This window comes from Salvia hispanica, chromosome 3, assembly GCF_023119035.1.
Source record: "Salvia hispanica cultivar TCC Black 2014 chromosome 3, UniMelb_Shisp_WGS_1.0, whole genome shotgun sequence".
Taxonomy (NCBI): domain Eukaryota; kingdom Viridiplantae; phylum Streptophyta; class Magnoliopsida; order Lamiales; family Lamiaceae; genus Salvia; species Salvia hispanica.
Window position 1 is genome coordinate 26545854 of NC_062967.1, and position 25728 is coordinate 26571581.

General features: G+C 35.9%; 2 protein-coding genes and 3 non-coding genes across 6 annotated transcripts; 3 read left to right on the top strand and 2 right to left on the bottom strand.

The window, feature by feature from the left end:
• The first annotated feature begins 7749 nt into the window (after positions 1-7749).
• LOC125217297 lies at positions 7750-7869 on the top strand. The gene has a single exon (XR_007175709.1). It is a non-coding gene; the product is annotated as a U5 spliceosomal RNA (small nuclear RNA).
• Positions 7870-8662: 793 nt separating this feature from the next.
• LOC125217302 lies at positions 8663-8765 on the bottom strand. Its single transcript, XR_007175715.1, has one exon. It is a non-coding gene; the product is annotated as a U6 spliceosomal RNA (small nuclear RNA).
• Positions 8766-11164: 2399 nt separating this feature from the next.
• LOC125212175 (calmodulin-binding protein 60 C-like) lies at positions 11165-13341 on the top strand. 2 transcript variants are annotated; one of them, XM_048112264.1, is made up of 6 exons: positions 11165-11248; positions 11317-11372; positions 11447-11877; positions 11954-12114; positions 12423-12617; positions 12696-13341. In XM_048112264.1, exons 1-6 carry the CDS (start codon positions 11213-11215, stop codon positions 13092-13094), a joined length of 1278 nt encoding a protein of 425 aa, XP_047968221.1. In that variant the 5' UTR covers positions 11165-11212; the 3' UTR covers positions 13095-13341. The 2 variants fall into 2 exon arrangements, with proteins under 2 accessions (XP_047968221.1, XP_047968223.1); XM_048112266.1 differs by having other exon boundaries at positions 11179-11248; positions 11317-11368.
• Positions 13342-21407: 8066 nt separating this feature from the next.
• LOC125211911 (calmodulin-binding protein 60 A-like) lies at positions 21408-25143 on the top strand. Its single transcript, XM_048111872.1, has 9 exons — positions 21408-21546; positions 22146-22269; positions 22581-22636; positions 22757-23226; positions 23379-23542; positions 23775-23975; positions 24052-24352; positions 24437-24504; positions 24586-25143. Exons 1-9 carry the CDS (start codon positions 21413-21415, stop codon positions 24970-24972), a joined length of 1905 nt encoding a protein of 634 aa, XP_047967829.1. The 5' UTR covers positions 21408-21412; the 3' UTR covers positions 24973-25143.
• A 116-nt stretch (positions 25144-25259) lies between these two features.
• Positions 25260-25344, bottom strand: TRNAM-CAU. The gene is given in 2 exon segments: positions 25260-25295; positions 25307-25344. It is a non-coding gene; the product is annotated as a tRNA-Met (tRNA).
• Positions 25345-25728: the final 384 nt, after the last annotated feature.

Sequence of the window (25728 nt, forward strand, 5' to 3'; positions counted from 1 at the left end):
ACTTTTAAAGATACAATATATAACTTTTAAATGATACAATAACATATCCGTTAGTACATTTTGTAATTTATTTTCTTAAAAGTTTTGTACATTCATTTAATTAAAATCTAATCGTGCAAGTTAAAATAATAATAATAAAAATAATAACAAATCATATATAGATAATATAGAGGAGATTAAAATTCTACCAAAACTAACATAATTTCGACAATTGAAGCATAAAATCATAATAGTGGAGTAGAAGTTTAAAATAGTCAGATGCTACCAAAAATGATACTAGTAACATATAGGAACTTGAATCTTAATTGGTCGTAGGCTATAAATGAACCTAGTATCATTTCTAATTGTCTATTTACAATTGATTATTAGATTCCATTTATTATTAATTATACAAGACAATTGTTCATTCGAATAACATATACATCGATATAGCTAGCCTAATTACGTTCATTTCATAAAGAATTAGATTTCTTGTATTTATGTTATTATTAGGAGCCGTAGTGCAGCTTCCTCGTGATTTCATTGGAATTTCAGTCTTTGACTTTAACAACCATCATCCTTCCAGTGACGGCCCTACATATTGGGAGGGTGTTGGAACCCCCAATAATTTTGATTATCCCAAATTTATGTTTCACAGTATTAGCATAACTGATAATTTTGATTATCCCAAATTTATGTTTCATAGTATTAGCATAACGTCTTGAAATATGTCGTAAAATGATAAAACATGACTATTGTTATGAGATAAATGGAGTATTATACATATATATTATATATATATTATAATTATTCATTGTTTCGATCCCACGAGTAGTAAAAAATAAGAGTGAATAGTTTGAGGCCAATGATGTAATTTGAGTTAGTTATCATGGTTATATTTTCAATGTAAATTAATTAACTGAAATTTACTAGGTTATTTTTGAAGTACTTATTTTATTTACTAACATTTTACCAAATTACCAACCACTAATGTCAATCTATTCATATAAATTAAATAACTTATCTTATTTATTAACTAAAATAGTACTACTAATTCTGCTTGGGATCTAAATATCTTGAGCTGAAGTATAGCGTCTCCTCCTCCTTATAGGAGATAGATTTGTGGATAATGTTGTATGTTGAAGAATATTGCTGGGGACAAATATTTTGTGCCAACTCTTTCTCGGATGGGGGCAGCAAAAATAATTTGGACCAATCTCTGGTTTGCTCCTTATTTAAAAATTAAGTAAGTATATTGTGTCCTAGGAGGGATGTGATTTCTCTCCTTCGTCCACCATTTAAATAATTCTTTTGACTTGGCACATATTTTAAGAAATTAATTACTTTTATAAAGAAAAATATAGGAAGAAATTGTGTGGAATGTGGACATTAGAATGTATAGAAGTAATTAAAAGTATTAAGATTCTCAGTAATAGTTAGAGAATGAAGCATTATATTCTGATGCTCAGAAGAAACAGAATAGCTAGAGAATGAAGCATTAGAATGTATATAAGTAATTAAAAGTATTAAGATTCTATAATTGATGTACATAAAGAAAGAAAAAGAATAACTTGAAAAATTCTATTTGTAGGCAATACATACACATTTTTTATTTAGTCTATTTCCAATTGATTGTTGTTGCCCTTATTATTTATAGAACTCACAATAGACGTGACATATGTTTAATTCGGAATAAGTCAGCGATTTACTTAGTTGAATGCATCCACTATACAATATTTGCAGTTCTCCTGACATTACTAAAATCATGTTGTGTGGTCAAAAGTGGTGCAGCGATATCAAATCAATAGTGATACGCTTTTGCAGTTTTGGGGTAGTCGATTGTGAGAGACGGCCTAGATTGGGAGGTATGGACACACACTAGATAATTTTGTGGTAGGTTTTACACTTTTTAGTATATTCCTCTCATTATTAATATGGTGGAAATGCAGCACAAACCATGGTTTCATTGGCCGATTGTGGGATACGAGGTTGATGCTAGGGTACCATTTAAAAATCTAATCGGGCAAGTAAAAATAAAACAAATTATTGGTACATAATACAGAAAAGATTACAGTTCTACATTCAAATCTAGCATAGAAGTTAAATTATTGAGATGTTCAATAGTTTTATGTAACAAGAAAGATAAAAAGAAATTACGAAAACCAATTTTGAAAGTTTCTATTTTAGAGCAACCACCTCTAGCATTGTGATTTTAATATTACAATTGTCATCACTAGATCTCACATTTGCTTTTGGAAAATGTTGTACCCTTGTCGGTAGTATGAAGTCAGTTTGAGGATGTTGATGATAAATTGTCACTTCCTCATTAATTGTCATCCAACTTTAATTGCCATCCCATCCATCTTTTTAAACTTATGAGAAGTCCTTTCTTCGATTCCAATTAAGTTAGAGTTTATCTTTTCTAAAAATATTCCAACTAAATTAAATCATTTTATTTTTTATTATAAAACAAAATATTTAATTATCTTATAGTATTAGTTTAGCATTTACTTTACTCTCTTTTATCCCTAATACTATATTTATTTCTCGTATTTTATTCTATTTTTATTTAATTCAATCAACACATTGTCTTAATTTTCGTGCCCACGGAAGGAGTACTCAATAAGAAAGTGAGTGTAAAAGTTAGTAAATTATGATTAAATGGAATGAGTTAATGGAATATATATATATGATTTGTTATTAAAATTAGTAAAAATAAGTGTGACAAATATTAATGGATAAATTGAAAAAGAAATTAATGATAAATACGAGCATCTCCAATGCAAATAGGTCAGCCATATGTCAGCCACTCTCCCTCCCTGCCACGTCAGCAGCACTAAAAATTCACCTGCCACATCAAATTTAGGCCAACCGCAATAAAAATAATTCAAAAAATACTACATTTATGGAATTAAAATAACGATTAAATTACGGAATTAAATTTACGACACATATACGGGAAAATTAATTCATTTCATTAAAAAAAGTACAAAGATTAAAAAAAAATACATGATTTTTTTTTAAAAAAAAAGGGCTTCCACACACGAGCCCTCTCTACTCCTCGTCGCCGTCGCCGCCGCCGCCCGGGGTATCTGAGCCCACGTCGGAACCCCCCATATGTGCCCTCGCGGCATCCAAATCAACTCGCATGCTCTCGAGCATCGAGTGAAGAAACATCTTCTCCGTGGGGTCGGTGGCGTTCCTCCAATCTGCAACCGGCCACCCGGCGTCGCCCCGCCGGAACTTCTCGAGTCCTTCAGCAACTCATAGCATTCCCGAGAAGTGGAAATCGGCCCATGCTTCCTCCAAGGGTGACTCACGGCTATCCTCCGAACTCTGCTCCTCATTCGCCATGGTGGTGACGGAGGCGTTAGCGCCCTGCGCCGAAAAATGGCCGACCGCGGCCCCTGATGCGCTCCCACCCCTTCCGGACCTCCTCCCCGCCGAAGTCCTTCCCACCCGTCTCAGTTCCTCCTGTAGGCAGCTCTCGATCTTCGCCACATGTTGACGACGGCGCTAGTCGTTCGCAACCGAGGAGAGACCGTCGCACACCTCCAACCACCCCTTCGCCACCCCGGCGTACCCATCCTCCGTCCACTTCCTCCGGACGGGGAGGTGTCGTCAACAACCGAGCTGCGACGACTCACCTACCGCCTTGACCTTCCCCTTTCGTCTTCTTCTTCTTCGCCGCGGCCCGCCCCGCTAGAACGGGAGTGTCCGGATCCCCGAGATCGATCCCCATGTCATGCAATGACAAAAGGTCATCGCCAATGAATCGTCTCCACCTGATCGACGTGTGAGACTAAGCCGATCAAAAAATCCGAGAGAGGGACGATGGGACCGTGTCCCTCCCCCCCCCCCCCCCCCCTTTCGACCCCTGCACCCGGATGCATACCCATCATCTGTGCCGCATCATCACACTTCGATCCGGGCATACCTCTCACCCCCCGCCCTCGGCTGGCCTCATCTCCGCCACCCGGCATACCCCACGGCATCCCTCCCTAGTTCCCGCCCCCCTGCGCTCCGGCCATCATCCCCATCAGCCTGATTCCAAGGGACGTTAAACCCTGGGCCCATCTGGCCCCATCCAGATCCCACGGGTACCGTGGGAGTTTGAGATCCACTCGTCGCCGGACTGGACTCGTTGTTGTGATCCATCGCTCGATGATGCTCTTGTACGAAATTTAGAGAGAGAGAAAACTCGTTAAAACAAGTGGTGCAAATAAAAATGAAACTAAAATCGCGTTTATATAGGTTTTCAAAAAAAAAAAAATCGAAATACGGCGCTGGCCGATCGGCACGCCACAATGGCGGCCAGCGCCACGCAATCGGCCAGCCTACGCCGCTTTTTTCGCCGATTTGGCGCTGGCCTGCTCCAATGGTTCGGCTAGCCGACCGGCTAGCCACGTGAATCCGGCTAGCCGGCATTGGAGATGCTCTAATAGCAGAAGGAGGAGTACATTACATACGAAATTTATTGACTAAATAATTAATCTTAACGATGCAATGACACAACGTTTTTGGATCTGAATGCATGTACACTAAAATAAAATGTAGTAACACATTAATAGAAAGAGAAAATTAGAAGCACTGAAAATCTCCAAACTAATGACTAAATAATTGAGATCTTAGTGTTGAGATAAAAATCTACAGATTCGACCACGCACTATACGTTGATGAGTTATCATACCATATTAAACGAAACATTATCTTTAACACAGGACCTAATGTCGTATCCCTCTGTATCACATCAGCTCTTTGTTCCTAAACCCTAAACCCTAATACTTACACAAGCTCTAGATACTTACACAAGATACTTACACATACTTACACAAGCTCTAGTTTCGTGTGGCATGACCCTATTCTTGGACCACAAACTTTGGCTCTGTATATAGAAATAGCAAAGGTTTACAGGAGTGTTGAAGCGTAGTTGGAATCGATGGATGATCAACATATGCAAATTGTAAGTACTTATCTGAACAATCTTAGTATGCACTTATCTATTTTAAACAATCTGAATTGTTTCATTTAATACATATCTCATGAATCTGCTGCTCAGGTGAAAGAGGAATGGGAGTTAGTGAAGCAGAGCATTTTAGCTATGGCCACAAAGTTTATTGAATCGACAGAACGAAGGATATATGCTACAATGAAGATGTGGGAGGAAATAAATTTTGTTTCTTGATCAAGACTAGATTCCATTACTGAATTAGTGTGCTTTGTTTGAAATGATCAGATATTCGAAAGATGGGAGCATGATGACTCTGCAGCTGAGGCACGGCATTGCTCCAACGATCTTGACCGGAGAGGAGATCAAAGGAGAAGGAGGTGTTCCTATTGAGGTTGCTCTTGTTGATGATGTGACAGGAGATGTTGTAGTTGATGAACCTGAGGCCTCTGCAAAAGTCGAGTTCTATCTTATCAATGTTTCTGGAGCTGAAGAATCGATAGTCCCTCAAGAGGAAGGTAAACTCCCTATTCTTTAAGGAAATGTACCTCTGCAGCTACACAGAGGCGTTGCTAAAGTCAATAACCTCAAGATCAGAAACTGGGCCACCATGATTAAGCCACAGGTGTTCAAGCTAGGCGCGAGGGCTGTTGGTGCTTATCGACATCGTATCAAGGAAGCCATGACAGAGGCCTTCGCCCTCAAAGATTATCGCACCAAATATAACTCTCCTTCATTCTGATTCTATGCTTAATCACCAATGACACGTTTTTTACTACTTTTTCCACTCCATCTTCAGACTTCAAGAAATCTGAGAATCCATTGCTATCTGATCAAGTATCGCGATTGGTTTGTGTTGTCAAAGGTGGTGTTATCCACAAACGTCTTCAAGAAAACAACATCTTTACAGTGGAGGATTTTCTAATTCGACTTCTCATAGATCCTCAAGGCCTCAAGAGTGTAACTTCTTTTTTTTTCTTGATTTGTATTATACTATTCCTCTCTGATTCATATTAAGTAGGAGTGAGTATTAAACTAGTTGATTTAAAGTGTGTGTGATTTAGCCAAGAGGTAATGCATGAATATATATTGAGTAATCTCCAAATTTATCCTGCCTCACCAGATGCCAATCGATCTCCTCATCGAACTAAGAATGTTCTCTTAATATTTGAAGGTTTGCAATAAAGCTTTTGTAATCCTACCGTTGATTGAAAAAGTTTATTAGCATCCAGTCTTGACAAAATTATTTGAAGATTTTGGGCTGAAATTGAGTTTAAAATGTGTATATTTAAGTTAGTCATGGTTGGCTTATTATATAGATTGTGAACACCCAAGCAAAGATGTGGAAGGCCATTGTCGACAATGCTAAAGCATGCCAAGACGGCGACAGGGTGTTCTGTTACATAGAACCGAACCAGAAGATAGGAGTCGTCTTCAACATCCTAGGACGTGTGCTAGGATTATGTTCGGGAAGCCACTGCTCTCAGGTAAACACGCTGTCTGAAAAACACAAGGCATATTTCAGATGAACAGAGCTTCTCCTAGCTCCCTATTTTTAGGATATTGACTAGATTTGCTTACTAAATCAAGATGTAGATAAGAGGTTGATGCTGCTGAGGCACTATTGGCATCAGCTTACCGCAACTGGAAGGAGGTGAAGGACTTTGATGATCTGATTTCTCTCCATCAGCATTTATATTCTATGAAGGGGGCGGCAATGGCATATCCCGACGACCTTAAGAGAAAACCAGATCCTCCTTATAGCTCCTCTGACTGCATTGATGGCAGAGTCATTCCAAACAACCGCAACCGCCCCCTCCTACCTAGATCCACCACCACCGACTGCATTGGTGGCAGAAACATTCCAAACAGCATCTTCCTTCCCCCACCTAGAACAACCGATGAGTGCATTGGTGGCACAATCATTTCAAACAATGGCAACGTCCATGGGTGGGAGAACCATTCCAAACAACAAACTCGTTTTGGGAAAATTTTTGTTGGGATCCACCGCAGCCTCAAAATGTGGCAGAATCATTCCAAACAACGAACTCGTTATGGGAACATTTTAATAAATTCACGGATGATGGAATAACCACTATATATGATGCTACCGTGAATAGGATGACTAACTCAAATGACGATCAGTGATGGACACGCCTCAGCGCATCAAATCTTTTATGAGTTTTTAGATTTCATTCTGTCTTATGAGTTTTCTTTCCAAATAGTATAACGTTTGTAGATTCGAGGGGAAGAATTTTAAAAATAAAAAAGACTCATATTGTGGAACCCACACTCTTTTGGTTTAGTGATAAATAACATACTAGAAGTTAAAGTATTCAGATGCAATGTAACGATGAAAGACAAAAAATTACAAAAAGGAACTTGATAGTTTCTAGTTTGTAGGCTATACATGAACCTATATTTAATTTAGTCTATTCACAATTGACAGTTAGATTGCTTTTATCATTATACAACACGACTAACTAACGTGTGTTCAATCACTAGATCACATGGGAGAAAATGGCAGGGAACTAGATTTTCCCCAACCTTCTTCATCACTTTGCAACCTATCTCAAACCATCACAACTTCATAGAGCAATCGGCAGAATCTCCTCTCCACCTTGGAAATCTTAGCCGGTGGCTCTCGCGGTCGGGATTAGGCCAAATTTGGATTTGCAGGAGGGATGAAAGGAGAGGGCAGAGAATGCGCCCAGTTTCTGGAGTTTGAATAAGTTATATTTCCCACATCGACAGCTACACACACAAGAATACCAAAGTGCCACTATATAATAAGGGCAGCATTTTTACATTTAAAATCATGCAGTCGCGCGTTGAGCACATAGCGAACTATTCTTTCGCCTTTTACTAAAGAATACCGTGTGCTCGTCGCTTATAAGCGGCATACACCACTTTTTGGAGGGGTGTCTTCTTTCGAGGAGGCCCTCTACAATATTTATGTTTAAATTTTTTTTTATCAAATATTCCCACTGTCCTGTAAAATATGGATATTTGGGATATATATATTGCCAACATATGATACAAATCAAGTGCTAAATTATTTTTTATACAACCAACTTTTAAGTTTTGCAATTATATTTTCTTAACGTTCCCGAAAGCCCACAAATAGATTATCCAACTAGAGGCCCAATACGCATGTGGTTAGGAAAGAAATGTAGATAGAAACCAAAATCTACGTATATGCAGATAGAAACTAAGAAAAACTGAAAATTTATCTGTAAAAGATTTTTAATTATCTGCAAACCAGAATATAGGAAAAAATGTCTCTTATTGCTAATTTATTTCTCATTTCATTGGATATCACAGATTTGTATTGAAAATCAATATTTGACTTATGCTAATTGAAACTAGTATCTTTACACTGTTCATATATTTTAATTTTTTTGTAGCTATTTGAATTTTTGTTTAGTTATGTATAGTGAATTAACTTGCTTTATTTTTCCAAGATAAGATAACTGTAATTAATTACTAAAAATCATTAGCAAGGCATATTAGAAAAGAAATGTAGTCACAAGTACTCATTCATAAGGGATACCAATTCAAACGTTTGAGGAAGGAAAGAGTCACTACCGTGGACGATTTGAGAAAGTCAGGGCACTACTCTTACAACTGTAGACGTTTTGTTGGAGATCATCTGCATCTTCATGGGATGAGATTTTACAAGAAGGTATGAGAGACTCTGAATAAAGGAGCTTTTATCCGGATGGGGGAAGGAAAAAAAATTTGGACCATTTCTCGATTTGTGCGTGTCATCCTTGCGCAGGGGCCATGCTAATCTTCTCTGTATCGTTCCAATTTTATCGGATGTCCCCGAAGGGACAATTTATAATGCTTTGCTGCTTATTATAAATGGCAGTATATTGTGTTTCAGGGGCGATGTGGGATAGTTGAGCATGTACTAATTTGCCTTTTCGTTTTCAACTTTTTCTTCAATGTTCTAACGCTATGCCAATAACACAACACATTTTTGAAAATTTCTTTATTTCGTCTAGAAATTATTTCAGATTTTTAACTTTTAAATGCTTTAGATTGGAAAGAATTTTCTTACAGATGAATTGACAAAAGATGGAAAAAAAGCGAGTTTTAAAATGGACAATTGTTATCTATTGTATTTTTTAAATTGATTTTTCTAAAAGTTTTATCCTTTCTTAGTAAAAATAAAACAAATTATTAGTAGATAATACAGAACTTAAAAGATCACAGTTCTACTATAAAGTTAAAACATTCGTAACAACAGTGATATAAAGAAAGATAAAAAGAATTACAAAAAGTAGCTTGAAAGTGTTTAGTTTGTAGGCAACATGTGCAAATTTATCATTTTGAATTTAGTTTATTGACAATTAATTATAAGTTTTGCCTTTACTATTTTTATATAATACAAATAACGTGCATGTGTTTAATAATCACTAGATCACATAAGGAACTAGATTTTCTTGTAAATCTTGTAATTATATTTTTATATATGCTTGAGAATATTCGTCTCTTTCTTTTACTTATATTCATTAAATAAGGACAATATTAATTCAGGTTAATTGCTTTTGCTGCTTATTTTGATCACTTAGAATTAAGAAGCTGCTGCGAAGCTCCCTTGTCATTTCTGTTATAATCAAATTCCAATCTTTTAAACTATAAACACAATCGTAATCCTAACTAGATTTTGCATTTCTAATAATTTCATGATTTTGCCATAGTTGGCACATTTATGTTGTAGGAAATGAGACGGCTATTCCTAGGAAAGTGCAATCTATCTAGATTATTAATGATGAGATAAAACTAATTAACGACAAAAGAAAACAAACCAAGATTTGATTATGCCAAATGTGGGACGATGTCGGTGCTACACGTCGACAAGAAACAAAATAGTCAGACAATGATGTCGAAGTTGATGTTGTTGATAGTTCTAGTTGGTAGCCTCAATTATTTTAGTACTTATTTTATAAAACTCGTTTTGGTATATCTTTCTTTTTCTTCTTTTTTTTGGCTCAATAGTTTATGTAATAAAGAAAAAATTAAAAATTACAAAAAAGGGAACTTGAAAGTCTATAGTTTAATTGTAGGCTAATCATATTTAATTTAGTCTATTTGCAATGGATTATAAGATTGCATTTATTATTTATTCTATACAAATACAACTAGCATCTGTGTCAATCACTAGATCACATGGAAATAAATGGATTTTCTTGAATTTGTATCATTATGCTTGAGAATATTCATCTGTTTATGGAAGAAGTACTATTTTTGTTCACTTGAATGGTCAATATTCAGGTTGCTCTTGGCACATGCTAAACTGATTTTGACTTATTAATTAAGAAGCTGCTGCGAAGCTCTGCTCACTTGTCATTTCTTTTACAAGAAAAATTCCAAAATTTGACTTTAACACAACCGTCACCGATCACCGTAATCAGATTGCAGTAGTAAATAGTAATCATTTCTTGATTTTGCCATATTTTGGCACTTTTGTTTTTTGCAGGAAATTCTGGGAAAGTGGCCAAACGTGGTACGATTTCGGCGCTACCGCACACCACACGCTGTGGCTACTACCTATATTTATTTACAAAAGTTTCATGCTATAATTGCCATTGTTTCACGCTGTGGCTACTATTTACTGAAACAAAAATTATAGCTTTATTGATTCTAATTCTGATTATAATAAAATTGCTGTTGGTTTGATAGCTATATTTTGCTACAACATCCTAGGTCTAGCTGTTGTTTGGTATCTGTACTTAAAGTTAAATTATTTAATTTTTCGTGTTATTTCATCGGCTTGCCTTATTTTCTATATTTTGAGGTGTTAAATAAATTCACTAAATAAGTGATTTAATTAATTTACATTGAAAATATAACCATGATAACTGACTCAAATTACATCATTGGCCTCAAACCGTTCACTTTTATAAGTACTACTATGAGATTATTTTGAAGTAGTTATTTATTTATTTAACATACCAAATTACCAATCACTAATGTCAATCTATTCATATAAAATTAAATAACTTATCTTATTTATGAACTAAAATAGTACTACTAATTCTGCTTGAGAGCTAATTAATATGTTGAGCTGAAGCACAGCGTCTCCTCCTTCTTCATAGTCAATATTTCACACCAAAACACAATTGTGTTGCTTGTTCCAATCCACTATTAATCTTGGACCCACACGCTTTTGACTCGGATATACAGCTTTATATAATCCCCCCGCTTTATCATCTCATTTGAAATAACAAAAAAGGCTTGATTTTGAAATAACAAAAAAGGCTTGATTTTCAAGCCATGTTAAGACCAATGGAAGATGAATATATGAAAATTGTAAGTATATAAACAATCTGAATTGTGTGTTTAGATATCTATCATTTGTCTTAATCAGTGCTGCTCAGGTGGAAGAGGAATTGGAGCTGGCCAAAAGAAGGATAGATGCCAGAATGAAGAGTAGGTGAGAGGAAATGCTGTAAAAAAAATTTCTTTGATCAAGATTCATTACTGAATATCCTTTTATATGATTTTCAGCTGTTGGAATGATGCGAGCACGATGAAGCTGGAGTTTAGGAACAGGATTGCTCGAATGATCTTGACCAGAGAGGAGATCAAAGGAGAAGGAGATGTTCCTATAGAGGTGGCTCTTGTTGATGATGTGACAGGAGATGTTGTAGTTGATGAACCTGAGGCCTCTGCCAAAGTCGAATTCTATCTTCTCAATGTTTCTGGAGCTGAAGAATCGATAGTCCCTCCAGAGGAAGGTAAAAAGGCTATTCTTGCAGGAAATGAACCTCTGCAGCTACACAGAGGCGTTGCTAAAATCAACAACCTCAAGATCAGAAACAAGGCCACCAAGATTAAGCCACCCGTGTTCAAGCTAGGCGCCAGGGTTGTTGGTGCTTCTGTTCGTGTCAAGGAAGCCAAGACAGAGGCCTTCACCCTCAAAGATTTTCGCATCAAATGTAGCTTTCCTTCATACTGACTTGTACTTTTATACTATGTTCAATGACTAATGACACATTTTTTGATGATCTTCAGATTTCAAGAAGCACAAGAATCCATCTCTATCTGATCAAGTATCGCGTTTGGTGTTTATTCGCAGAGGTGGTAAGATCAACGAACGTCTTCAAGACAACAACATCTACACCGTGGAGGAGTTTCTGATTCGACTTCTCATAGATCCTCAAAGCCTCAAGAGTGTAACTTTTTCTCTTTTTCTTGATTTGTACATTATACTATAAAGATAAATAACTCATCATATATGATGAGTTATTTATTTATTGAGTAATCTCCAAATCCATCCTTCCTCACCAGATGCCAAATCAATCACCTCCATCGAACTAAGAACGTTCTCCTAATCATCTAAGGTTCGATATAAAGCTTTGTAATTTGCAGTCCAAAGCTGATCTTGCCTTTCTACCACTAGGCTTGATTATTTGCAAAAAAGGGCTTGGAATAGGTATGTATATATGTGTACAACTTAACTTAGTTTGTTGGTTGATTGTAGATTGTGAAGACCCAAGCAAAGAAGTGGAAGGCCATTGTGAACAATGCTCAAGCATGCCTAAGCAGTGAAAGGGTGTACTGTTACATAGACCCGAAGCAGAAGACAGGTGTCGTCTTCAACATTCTAGGACGCGTGCAAGGATTATGTTGGGGCAGCCACTACTCTCAGACAAGCACGCTCTCTGAAAAACATAAGGCATATATCATATAATCTGAGCTTTTTTCCCCTTGCTCCCTATTTTGAGCATATTTACTAAATCTGTTGAATTAACAGGTTGATGCTGAGAAACTGTTAGCCTCTGCTTACCAAAACTGGAATGAAGTGAAGGGCTTCGATGATCAGAATTCTGTCCAACAACATTTACATGAGTTAGTTGAAATGGTGGGGGAATCGACCTCAGCAATGAACTCGTGCGGGGAAGATGTAGTTGATGAAATAGACGTTGTATATGATGCTGCGTTGCAATTACTTCACGCCTGGCCTTGCAGTCCGAGCCTCTTTGAAGGCTTGAGGAGCGAGTCGAATGGTGATGAGCCTCGGATTGTTGATGGTAGTGGCAATTCACCAAGAATGTGGAGAAAAGTGGTGTGTGTATCCAAATGGTTATCTCTGAGGAGAAGAGTGGCCTTGTTGCATCCTACCCCGACTCCAAAGAAGCAGAGGATCGTTTAACGACACGTATTTTATATACGAGGCTGGTTAGCTGCCCGGTGAAAACTGTGCGCAGGACGAGTAACATTTATACACCACAAATTTTTTTCTTCTTTTTTAGGCTCCCAAAATGGGATTTTTTTTTATTTTTTTTTTCGGATTTGGTAATCCCGAGTTTGGGAAACTAGGCTTTAAAGCCAAGTTTCTTTAAGTTTGAAGTTTAATGAATATCCAAGCAATACAAACGCATTGGGCAAAAATTTATTTATTTGTACTAAAATTTTATCTAAATTTTTTGATTGTCTTCATTAACAAGCACTACTAAGATTCATATCTCTCATCAACAGATTTATTATTTATTTTATATGTGTACAATCGTGTTCTTCGTGTTTTTTTTTCTTGTATTCCTATTGTTTTAATTCATGAAGAATTTGAGAAATATGTTCTCCAATCAATTGCGACGCATCCATAGAGACGATGGCTGAAAGTTGGTCGTTATTGTGATTGCCATTCTAGATTCTATTTTATGAAAAATGTTTGATTCCAATTCACTACTCATTTTCTTTTCCTTTTTAGTTTATTTGGTTGATCATTCATCAACATTTGGGATATCCGATTGTGATTCTGCACAATAATTTGATTTAAGTTTGGTTTGAAAATTGTTGATCTATTATAAGTTGATGATTGGTAGGTGTAATCAGTGTTTATTGGTTGAGTTTTAAACTAAACACAAAATTTAGAATCTTGGAATTTTCCCAAAGTACATTAAGTTTCTAAGAAGAATCCTAAAAACCATTTTTCTAGAAATTATAATTTCCATGTCAATTTTATTTTTCCACCAAACAAACATGGTTTGCCCGTTATTAATGGAGTAACTGATTTGTAAGCTGAACAATTTTTTTATTTTTTTTTCAAATCAAGTTAGAAAAAATGGGCCAATTTTGTTTAAAAAACATAAAGCGTAAATCCACATTATATATGCACTTTTTCCACACGCTGCTGATTAAAAAACATTCCGTTAATGGCAGTGGGTGAGAAGCCAATCATAACCGTACAGAAAAGATACTTCCAGTTATCCAATAACGAAATTTTTGCTATTTATAAATTATAACCATAAGCCAATCATCGTAACACACTACTTATTTTATCTGCACCCCAAATTTAAGGGCACGCGTTTACGAGCGCGTGAATCAGTTACTCGTACGGGACGTGTATGAATTTTTAAATTCATTGATAATGGACGGTCCCGATTGGCTGAAATGGTCATCGGTCGTCTCCTCTCTTTCTCTGAAATGGAATACAGTCCAAACATTTTCCCTTATTTCTCTCTCTCTCACGGCGAACCCTAATCCCCATCCTCTTCTTGAAATTAATTGTTGTGTAAAGTGTAATTAGTATTTTTCGACTGGTTGTGTGCCTGATTTGGACTACGATCCAAAACTTTGTTGTATCGGAGTATTAATTTCATAAAATTTTGTTCTTGAAAAATCTGTTCTTGTGCGGTTTTTGATCTTTGATTTAAGTTTGGTGCTTGATTTGATTCATTAATCTTATCTTTTGAATTGATTCACATTGGGTTTGTATTAAAGTGTGGATTTTGCAGTGTGAATTGACTAGAGCTGTTCTTGGTGTTTAAATCTTCAGATTGTGCAGATTGTGACTGCAATTAGCGAGAGCTTTGTGTTTATCTTGATTGTGGGATATTTGGAATTGGGATATTTGGAATAAAAAATAGTGATACAATGAAAACTAAAATCAGAAAATTATTGTGCTATAAAAGATGAATTTATAAATTAAACATTTTAAGTGGGCCCAAAATTCCACTATCATACACCATTTATTACACACTCTACAATTTCTTAAAACCCGTGCCCTCTAGAAATGGGACTGCTATTGTTGGACGGAGGGAGTATTTCTTAAAATTTGTACTCAAATCAGACGTGACTCTGAATCCTTTTATTAGACGAAGAGAGTAAAAATTACGTGCTTATCTATTTATATATATATATATATATATATATATATATAGGGTTGCATTATACTCCTTATCACCCCTTAGTATAAAACATAGGACTAATGTAATCCCTTGGATCTATAAATCTGATTGCTTTGATTAAATATCAGTCGGTACATTATAATAGGGTTTTCGTACATTAAAGGGCAAAATTGGATACAAACAATTATATAATTCAGTTTTTAAACTGCAACTCCATGATTTCAGCGAGACATTATGATTCTGATTCTTAATATGGATTGACACCATTCTCTCTCTCTCTCATTTCATCTCTCACGTCTCCCTCAATTCTACTCTCCACCAAAACCCTAGCCGCCCTAAATTGACAAAGAAAAACAGTTTTCTCCTCCATTTGTCGCCGTCAAGATGAAGTGAAATACACAGTAGGCGGCACAATCGTCCAGTCTTTTCTGTAGACGGCGAAAGTAGGTAATTTTCACTCTAATCACTCTATCAATTTTTTGATTTTCAATCTACTCCACTTGTTCCTTAAATCGAGATTTCACTACTCACGATTGGGCTTCTGTTAATTAATGTTTTTTCTGCAATTTGAAGCTTTTCTTAATTGATGTTGTAGTACAATTCCCGTTTTGATTTCGTTCCTTTTTGCATTTTTTTGGGATACGAGTATTTTTAATTTGGCGTGGATTTGATTTTACAGTTGGGATTCGTCATTGAAAATTCCTTCATTCTATGCTCTGTTTTTTCCCCTCTTGTTTTCGTATATTGCATTGATACAGTATCATATTCAACATGTTACATCATGTAGGCAGTTTAGTACATGAATAGCTTCTATTATATGGAGTATCTTTTTGTGCTACATCATGGTGGTTTACGAATACATCATTAGTTAATACATTATTCTTTGATAAATGTACATTATTGTAAACCAAACTGTTAATTTATTCCTGCTCTCACTGTACATTATTCTATGCAGTATTTTGATTATAAAGCTTCATTTCGTGGTTGTATTTGTACATTATTTCAATAGGAAACAATGCTACATTATACATGCATAGTGGTACATGACTTACACATAATTTACTGTTACAACATTGAGATAGATAAGTACATCAATCGATGCTGATTTTATGTATAATGTTCTGTTACATCATGTACCTAGATCTGTACATCATGTTCTATTACATTGTTTAGCTGTAGATGTACATTAACTGATATTTTATTGTATGTGTTTATAATAGGTTCAACGAGTGCAAGAATCAATTTCGAGGATGACTTTGACGGTGACATGCCCATTGCTTTAGCGCAATGACTGGCTTTAAAGATGTTTAAAGATGTGCTACATTATTATTTTGTTGTAGATTATAATGTACGAAAAATTGTAATTTAATGTATATGTCACCTACTAAGTAATGTAGATTATAATTTGTTTGATGAAGGGCAGAAGTTATATCCAATCCCCAAGGGTTTAGTAGTCCATGGGGCTAGGGTGTAGTACCAACCCACTAGCACAACGTTCACTAAGGGCAAAGAGTTAGAGTTGTTCTCGTAGGGTTCAATTATTTATTGTTTGGTGTAGTAGTCATTGTTGTACTCTTAAACTTATTAGGTTACATTATACATGTTAATTGTTACATTATTTGCTACTGATGTATTGTACATTAAAACCATAAATATGTTACATTATATATGCATACTTGTACATGACTTCAAACTTTCTTTACTGTACATAATGTTGTATTACATTATTCTGTCATATTCCATGTACATTAATGTGTGAGATTCATACATTTAAATATCATTTTCATACATTAACATTCATATGAAACAAAAACCCAACAATAAAAATACAAATTATATGAAAGTGTTGGTAATATGCCCTAGCCTAATGGATTGATAAACCCTTGGGGAAAGGATTCATCTCTCTGGCCTTGGTGAAGTTTTCGTTTGACAGTCGGTACTACAACCTAGCTCGATGGATTGATAAACCCGAAGGGCATGGATTCAAATAGACTCAAACATTAACCTACTTCTTTCGTACATTACTCAGAGAATGCATATACATTACAAAACCGTCTTCGTACATTACTCAGAGAGCACATTTACATTACAAAACTATCTTCGTACATCAAGGATTATATGAAACCAAAAATAAAGAGTAAAAACATAATTCTAGGAAAATGATGGTAATATGCCATAACCAAATGGATTACTAAACCCTTGGGGAAATGATTCATCTCTCTGGCTCTGTACATTAATGGATGTGAGTCAGACAATCAAATACCATTTTCATACAATAACATTTGTATGAAACCAAACCCCACCAATTAAAACACAAATTATAGGAAAGTATTGGTAATATGCCCTAGCCAAATGGATTGCTAAACCCTTGGGAAAAGGATTCATCTCTCTGGCCTTGGTGATGTTTTCGTTTGATAGTCGGTACTACAACCTAGCCCGATGAATTGCTAAACCCAAGGGGCATGAATTCAAATAGACCCAAACATTAAACTAGTTTTTTCGTACATTACTCAGACGCATATACATTACAAAGTCATTTTCGTACATCAAAATCAAAGAGTAAAAATATTATATTTTTATAATAATAAATTAACAAGTGAGCGAAATTTATGGTAAATTTTTTTACGAGAAATCAAACTAAGATATTGTAATCTTTATAGATTAGTCTAAGTAAATTAAAGATTGACTATTCAATGTGGCTTGATAAAGTGGCGTGATTTTAGGTAATGAAAAAACTGATGAAATATTGACTTCCAATACTAACCTTTTCGATTTTTTTATTAATTATTTTAATTACAAGTGGCTTACATATTAACCATCAGATTGCACTAATCAATGGATGAGATTAGTTTTCCTTTTTAACAGGTTTTTACACATTAATCTGAATACATCCCTATATATATATATATATATATATATATATATATATAGGGTCTTGTTAGGATGAGATTTTTGGGCATAATTGAGAAATGAGATGCAATCTCAGCCACTAATTCACAAGATTAACTTAATGTCAACAACTATCACATTATGTCAACACGGGGGTATAATTGTCTTTTCATTAAATTGTATTTGAAATCATTTTCTAAAATCCTCTCTAAAACTCTAGCTGCAAAGTCTTCAAATATTCAAATCTTCAAATCTTCAAATCTTCAACATTCAAATCTTCAAATCTTCAAATCTTCAACATTCAAATCTTCAACATTCAAATCTTCAAATCTTCAACATTCAATAAAATAACACTTATTAAAATTTTAACAACTAAAAAATAACACTTATAATTCACATATCAATACCGAGAATATCGAATGTCAACAACTCGTATTAAAATGTCAACAACTAACAAATAATACTTACTATTCACATATCAATATCGAGAATATCGAATGTCAACAACTCGTATTAAAATGTCAACAACTAACAAATAACACTTACAATTTACATATCAATATCGAGAATATCGAATGTCAACAACTCGTATTAAAATGTCAACAACTAAAAAATAACACTTACAATTCACATATCAATACCGAGAATATCGAATGTCAACAACTCGTATTAAAATGTCAACAACTAACAAATAAACTTTACAATTCACATATCAATACCGAGAATATCGAATGTCAACAACCCGTATTAAAATGTCAACAACTAACAAATAATACTTATAATTCACATATCAATATCGAGAATATCGAATGTCAACAACTCCTATTAAAATGTCAACAACTAACAAATAACACTTATAATTTACATATCAATACCGAGAATATCGAATGTCAACAACTCGTATTAAATTGTCAACAACTAACAAATAACACTTACAATTCACTTATCAACTACGATGTCAAAAGCAAATATTATTCATGTCAACTATGATGTCAACAACAAACATTATTCATGTCAACTACGATGTCAACAACAAACGTTATTTATGTCAACTATTATGTCAACAACAACATTTTACAAATAATTAATGTCAATAACAAATATTTTCATGTCTAACGTTCTATATTATTTATGTCAACAACAACGTATTACATATAATAGTTGACATTATATGTATGTAGTTGACATGAATTGTAACTAACTATTAGCAACTAATTTCCAACTGGAGAATTTCACCAAACACCTAGAGTGCATCATGATTAAGCTTGATTCTCCAATCCAGCTCACATCCCAATTTCCACAAATATAAACTCAAATCTCAATCTTAATTTCAATTTCAAACTCAATCGAAGAATTAGCCCCAGAATTAACTAGAATTGTCAAATATCCCAACCATGTCTTCGTCGCGAAGTTCTCTCTATCCTGAAATTTATCAAACAAATCCAAAATCCAACTCTCAATTCATCCCCAAAAATTCATCCTCATCCACCAAACTTAGCAGCTCGATGAGGAGACGCAGCCTGAATAGCTGCTCTGAAATTGCAGGATCTCAACGCGCCGCCGCAGACAAATTCCAACGCCGAAACCACCGCTGATTTTGCCTTCACCGGTGCCTTCTTCAGCTTCCGACTCCTCAGCAGCTTCTCGCCATCGGAATAGCCTAATTTGTAAGTATGCAGAAAAAATTCGCCTCTTTCTCTCCCGATCGAGGCGGTAGCTCCATGAAGTCATTAGATTCTGGCCGCTCCGCCGCGTCGAGAAGATTCTCCAGCCTCCGCCGCCGCTTCTCGTTCCAGATTCTATCCTGCCGCCGCTTCTCCAACCATGTCGGAATATCTCACAGTATTGCCGCTCATAACCTTCAAATACTTGACTCATCCTTTAACTCCTCATCAATCTCCTGCAATCCTCAACAACAATTCTCAATTCTAAAATTAATTAAATAATCCTAAACACTACAGATTCTCATTTCTCAAATTTTATTCGTCGCCAGAGATCCGATCAAATTTTAAACTACCAGCCGATTCTAGTTTCTTAAAATCATACACCATACTCATTCCGTCAACACCGGTATCTACCAATCCAAATAGATATTAAAGCACTGATTCGATAAACAGAAGCTATTAATCACCGGAATTCAATGAAATTCGAGAATGTGAATTGTGAAATGAGGAGAGCTTGAATTTTGATCAATTGATACGATTTTTACCTTCAATTGCTCAGATCGGCGCGGGAAATTAACAGGCAATGATCGGAGAATGCACTCTGGAATGATCGGAGAACGCACTCTGTCCGATTTCGCGCATGATTTGCTAGCGCCACTTATCGGCCTCCGCCAGATCGCGGCACTCCGATGCCAGGTAAGGGCGGCGCTGCTTAGGCGGCTTCTTCTCCTCTTTCATGGTGATGAAACGATATATATATATATATATATATATATATATATATATATATATATATATCGATCGAAGTAATTGGGTTTGTATGGAAGTTTTTTTTTAACATATTACAATATTTTTAATAAAATATCTAGCTTACTTAAATCTAACACCAGCAGATATCACTAATCACCACACCTTAGTACAGCCTAAATTAATGATATTGTCATATTGACAAGATAAAGCTGTTTTCACCGTGATGATTAAATTCAATATTCTTCCATTCTATTCAAATTGGTTTGATTGGATTGAATTTCATTAAATTCGGTTAAAATGCACTATGTTTTTTTTCTTACAAGGATAGCTAAAATCTACTATTTGACATTTATTATTGGCAAGAGTTGGGACAAAATAAATGCATATATTTTTGCTCATTTAAGAAATGAAAAAGACTCATTATTACTGCCTACGTCCATGCACTTATATGCAAAACGGTCCCTAAATTAGTTATATCCACCGAATTGGAATGTACTCCTTCCGTTCCCTGATAGTTGAGGTGGAACTTTTCGGCACGGAGTTTAAGAAATGAATGTTGAGTGTGTTAAATAAATAGATAAAAAAGTAAGAAAGAGAAAAAGGTAGAGAGAATAAAGTAAAAAGTGAATAAAGTAGAGAGAATAAAGTAAGAGAGAGTAAAGTAAGAAAGAGGAAAAAGTTACTATATATGGAAATGACTCAACTATGAGAGAACTTCTTAAAATGAAAAAATGACTCAACTATGAAGGAACGGAGGGAATAGTACTATAGTTTTCTTTTCAAAATTACTACAATTCCCTTTCGTTTTATGTTAAAAGAGTTACTTTACTATTTTAAGAAATTTCAAATTTGTAAAAAAGTATATCTCTCTTGCTTTATTTAGCGTGCAGTTGGTATCCTATTCTTAAACTACGAGTAATTCATAAATTTACTGCCAAGTGAAGTTGTAAAATTACACGTAGGCCTCAACAATCCCAATGTACTCGAGTGTAGGTAGACGTATCACTCAATTCAACGCGTTTAGGCCGCCACTTTCCAACATGTATAAACACTTCCAAGATCAAAGCCATTTGTTGTTAGTAGTTGCCAATTTTGTGGAGATGGAGAGTGATGAATTCGAAAATGGTGGTTCATCAGAGCAGCTTGGGCAAGCTCTTGATCAAACCATTAAAAGGTAAGTCGATTCTGAGCTAACATTCCTCTTTGATTTGGGTGTTTCTTACTGATTTACTTCTGCTTACTTCATTTCTTCTTTTTTTGTGAAGTTGATTCATGAATTCAGAACTTACATGAACTTGTGTTTTTATCTGTATATAGCCGTTGACTTACCTTTTGCTTAGCTCCGAATCTTCAATTTATGGGTTCTTGATCTTAATTTAGTAGTACCATTGTGTGTGTGTTTTTGAATTGTACAAGTGATTTGGGCTCAGCTTATTAAAGGAGAATTGTTGTTATCATCACTTTAGAATTTAGACTAAATTCCCTTTTGCTTTTTTAGTTTCCCTTTCTGATAAGTATATGTTTAGATACTATTACAACTTTCTGATTTATCATACTTTTGAGGATCTAAAAGAACCTCATGTGGATTTAGATGCTGCCCAATTTTGGCTTTTAGAAAGTGTATATTCTCCTCCTTGTGTTTATTTAATGATTTGTTCAATCTTTAGGTAAATAGAAAGCTGGAAGTTGTCATAGTTGGGAATCTTTCATGTATTCATTCTTGATCTTATTGTTACTACTTTTTTACCTTGCTCGGTACTCCCTTTATGATAGGATAATGGAGAAACATATTAAACCTATGGTGTTACCAATGGTTATACAACAAGTAAGGTCAATGGTCATCACTATCCTTCAACAAGAGATAGTGCCGGTTGCTGAGGATCTAATTCATAAAGTAGTGAGTTTCACATCTTCTTTTCCGAGTCTGTTTAGTGCTATATTTCCATTTTGTAGAGATGTCTCAACATCATGATTTGGTTATTACTCCTTGTTACAAAAGATATCACTTCAGGAGAGTCGGCCTAAGGTATCCCTTAGCCTGGCTTGAGTCACGTCTCAACCTTTGCCGACTGTCCCATCTCAAATTTCTTTTTTACATTAGATTGGTACAGTTGAGATTCATGAATCAGAGCCTATTGTATCTCAATGTATAGATAGCTTTCTTGAAATCATCAAGTTGTTATGAAGCTCAATGTTTCTTTGTTTTAGGTACAAGAGGTTCTTAAAGAGCATGTTGAAGAGAGGCCTTCGAATGGAGGGACACGGTGAGAATTTACGCTATTGGTTATCTCTTATATTCCAATCAACAGCACTGACAAGATCAAGAAAAAGGCCCATACTTGTGATTGATAACGAATTCTTGTATCGTTTCAATGTGCTCGTAGGAATGACTTGCCAGAGGAAAGGAGTTTCCAGCTGAAGTTCTTATATGATAAAGTATCCAACACTGTGACAGGCGAGGAGCTTAAAGGAATAAACGACGAATGCCTGAAGGTGGCTCTGGTTGATTCAGATGGGAATATCGTGACCTGTGGCAGTGGATCTGATGCAACGGTGGAGATACTACTTCTTGACGTCAATGAAAATGGTGGTGAAGAAAACATGAGTCTTGAAAATTTCGAAAGACGCATCATTCAGACGGGAGAAAAGAAGAAGCCTCACTTTGCTAAAAGTGTCTATAAATCTCTCAAGGAGGGCGTTGCAGATTTGAATGGTCTCAAACTGGGACATGACAAAGACCGGATTAAGAAGTACAGCTGCAGGCTTGGGGCGAGGATCGTGCAGAACCTTGACAGAACTACAGTGCTAGAGGCATGGACCGCACCATTTATGGTCGTAGATAAGCATGACACATGTAAGTCGTCCCCACTCACTGTTGCATTTTCTGCTCTTACAAAGTTTCTGCAACAAGTAATAACTGTTTTATTTATAGATTATGTAAAGATCAAGGCATTAAAATTTACTCTTAAAGAAGATATCCATATAACATCTGGTTTCATTTTGCAGACAATGACAAATTTCCCTGTCCATCTCTTTCTTCTGAGGTTTGGAGATTGGAGGGAATCGGCAGGAATGGCAAACCATGTGGTCGCCTGAAAAAGGAAAGCATCAAGACTATGCAAGATTTTCTGTTTTGGCTCCATGTTAATCCTGAGAAGCTCCAAAATGAAGTAATAGTCCTCGTCTACTATATACTCGTTCGATATACCAACTGTTGAAACCATATTTTGCTTGTTTGTCGCTCGTGCTATTGTTTTAGCTTCAGAATTCATAGTCTGTCAGTAGCTTCTAAAGCCTACTTGAAATTTATGCCAAAAAGAAAAAATTCTTCTCACTTAGAGTGCATTTGATATTAAAAATATCTGCATGAGAAATATATAAATCTTTGTAATATGTGTACAGTTATTATGTGCTGGTGATAGCAACTGGAATAAGATAGTCGGTCATGCTCAGAAATGCAACATTGATTGTAAAAGGATGTTTTCTCACAAATCTTTGACCGAACCTCAAACATGTGTTATTTACGATGCTGTGGGGAAACTCAAGGGTGGAATCATCGAGTCCCACTTTGTTCCGATTGATGATATGTCTGCTGATGAAAAGGTGGCACCCTTTTTGTGATTAGCTTTCTTTGTGCAACTGTGGTATCTCCTACTGATGAATTGTTGAGTCCTAATAGGTTCGTGCACGTGAGTTACTCAGATCTGTGTTAGAGGAACCGTCTGCATTTGTAGAACGATACTCCTCCTCCTTGGAAGACGAAGATTCCCTCTTAAAGGAGTTTCCATACAGATCATTGCAGCACAGTGGTCTCACTGTTTCTGAAGATATGAATGGAAATCATACTTCATCGTCTCAGACCATCATCGCTGCTAATAACTTGTATGCTTCTGGGCCATCCGAGTCTCTTGGATCAATAGAAATGGGAGAGCTATCGAACCCTGCATCTCGTGCCTTTCCACCTGATCTTGACATATCAGGTCAGTTCATCACTGAATTATTATACTATAATTAGTGAGTGCCAAAACTAGTTAGATCTTTAATCTGAAGCTGTTGAATTCCAGATTATGAGCCATTATGTTTAGAGAACAATTCATCATCAATAAATATGCTGGTCTCCGGAAACGACAAGGTATGCCCTGAGATAAGCTCCCTATTTTCAACATCATGACTCATGACTGATGAGCAGTTGTTGGCATCTCCGTGTATGCAGCATACAGCCGAGATGGGTGGAGGGTCGAGCAGCGGACGCTCAAACGCCTCGTTTCAAAGTGCAAGGGGGCATTGGGTTGACGAGGAGGAGCCCTACTGTCCTGCCCCTCTCTGCCCAGAACCCATGCTTCCCGACGTCAGCAGTCACAACGTTACTGTCGGACAGTGGTTTGAAGATGAGCCCAACCGTCCTGGCTCTCTCAGCCCAGACCCCATGGACCTTTATGATGAGGACGTTGACATTCACAGCGCCCATGCCCATGGAGACGAGACGTGTGGGGCTGATCTGCCAAAGGGGCTGAAGAAATTGTCCAGGATATGGAACTCATTTAGCAAGTTGATGACCGGAGACGCCGGTCCTAGCTGCAAGAAGAGGAGAGATGCTTAACCATGTAGATAGCAGCAACTCCCACTTTCATGCTCACAGAGTTAAGCTTCATCATTTATTTATTTGTGATTCATGTTGTCATTTGATTGTGTGTAAATATGTGGTCTCCATCAAAACTTGTCTGTTTATCTGCTTTGGCAATCAATGGAAATGTTATCTGTTTTGTGGATAGTTTCTTGGTTAGATGGTCGATTTTATCCTATCGTTTAAAGCAATTACTCAAAAAATTCATACTTTAAGTGCTTAAAATAGAGTATTATTGGATTTATGGTTGGTTAAAAATTAAATGGGGTGAGAGAGGCTCGAACTCTCGACCTCAGGATTTCTCTAAAGCTATGAGACCTACGCGCTAGCCAACTGCGCCACCACCCCAATATGCTATATGTATGAATACAAGTAATTTATAGACAATCAATTAATTAGGAAATTACTGTTTCCCTGCTGTTCATTTTATGCTCAAGATCGAAACACGGTTATGTGGATTAGCCATCAAAATCATAATTTTTGAAAAAATTTAAAAGATAGTTTTAACCCGGAGAAAATACACTTATTAGTATTTGGTACTAATTGCTTATACACGAGTTGGGATATTTTTGAATAATCGTCTCAAAATAATGAGACAAAATCGACATGTATTCTCTTTGTAGTTACATGACATAAGCCTCGATTTGAAAAGTATTGAAAAGCCTATTAAGCTAAACTATTTTTTTTCTCTTACATGCCATTAAGGCTTAAGCTCAACCCTTGACTTTTAAT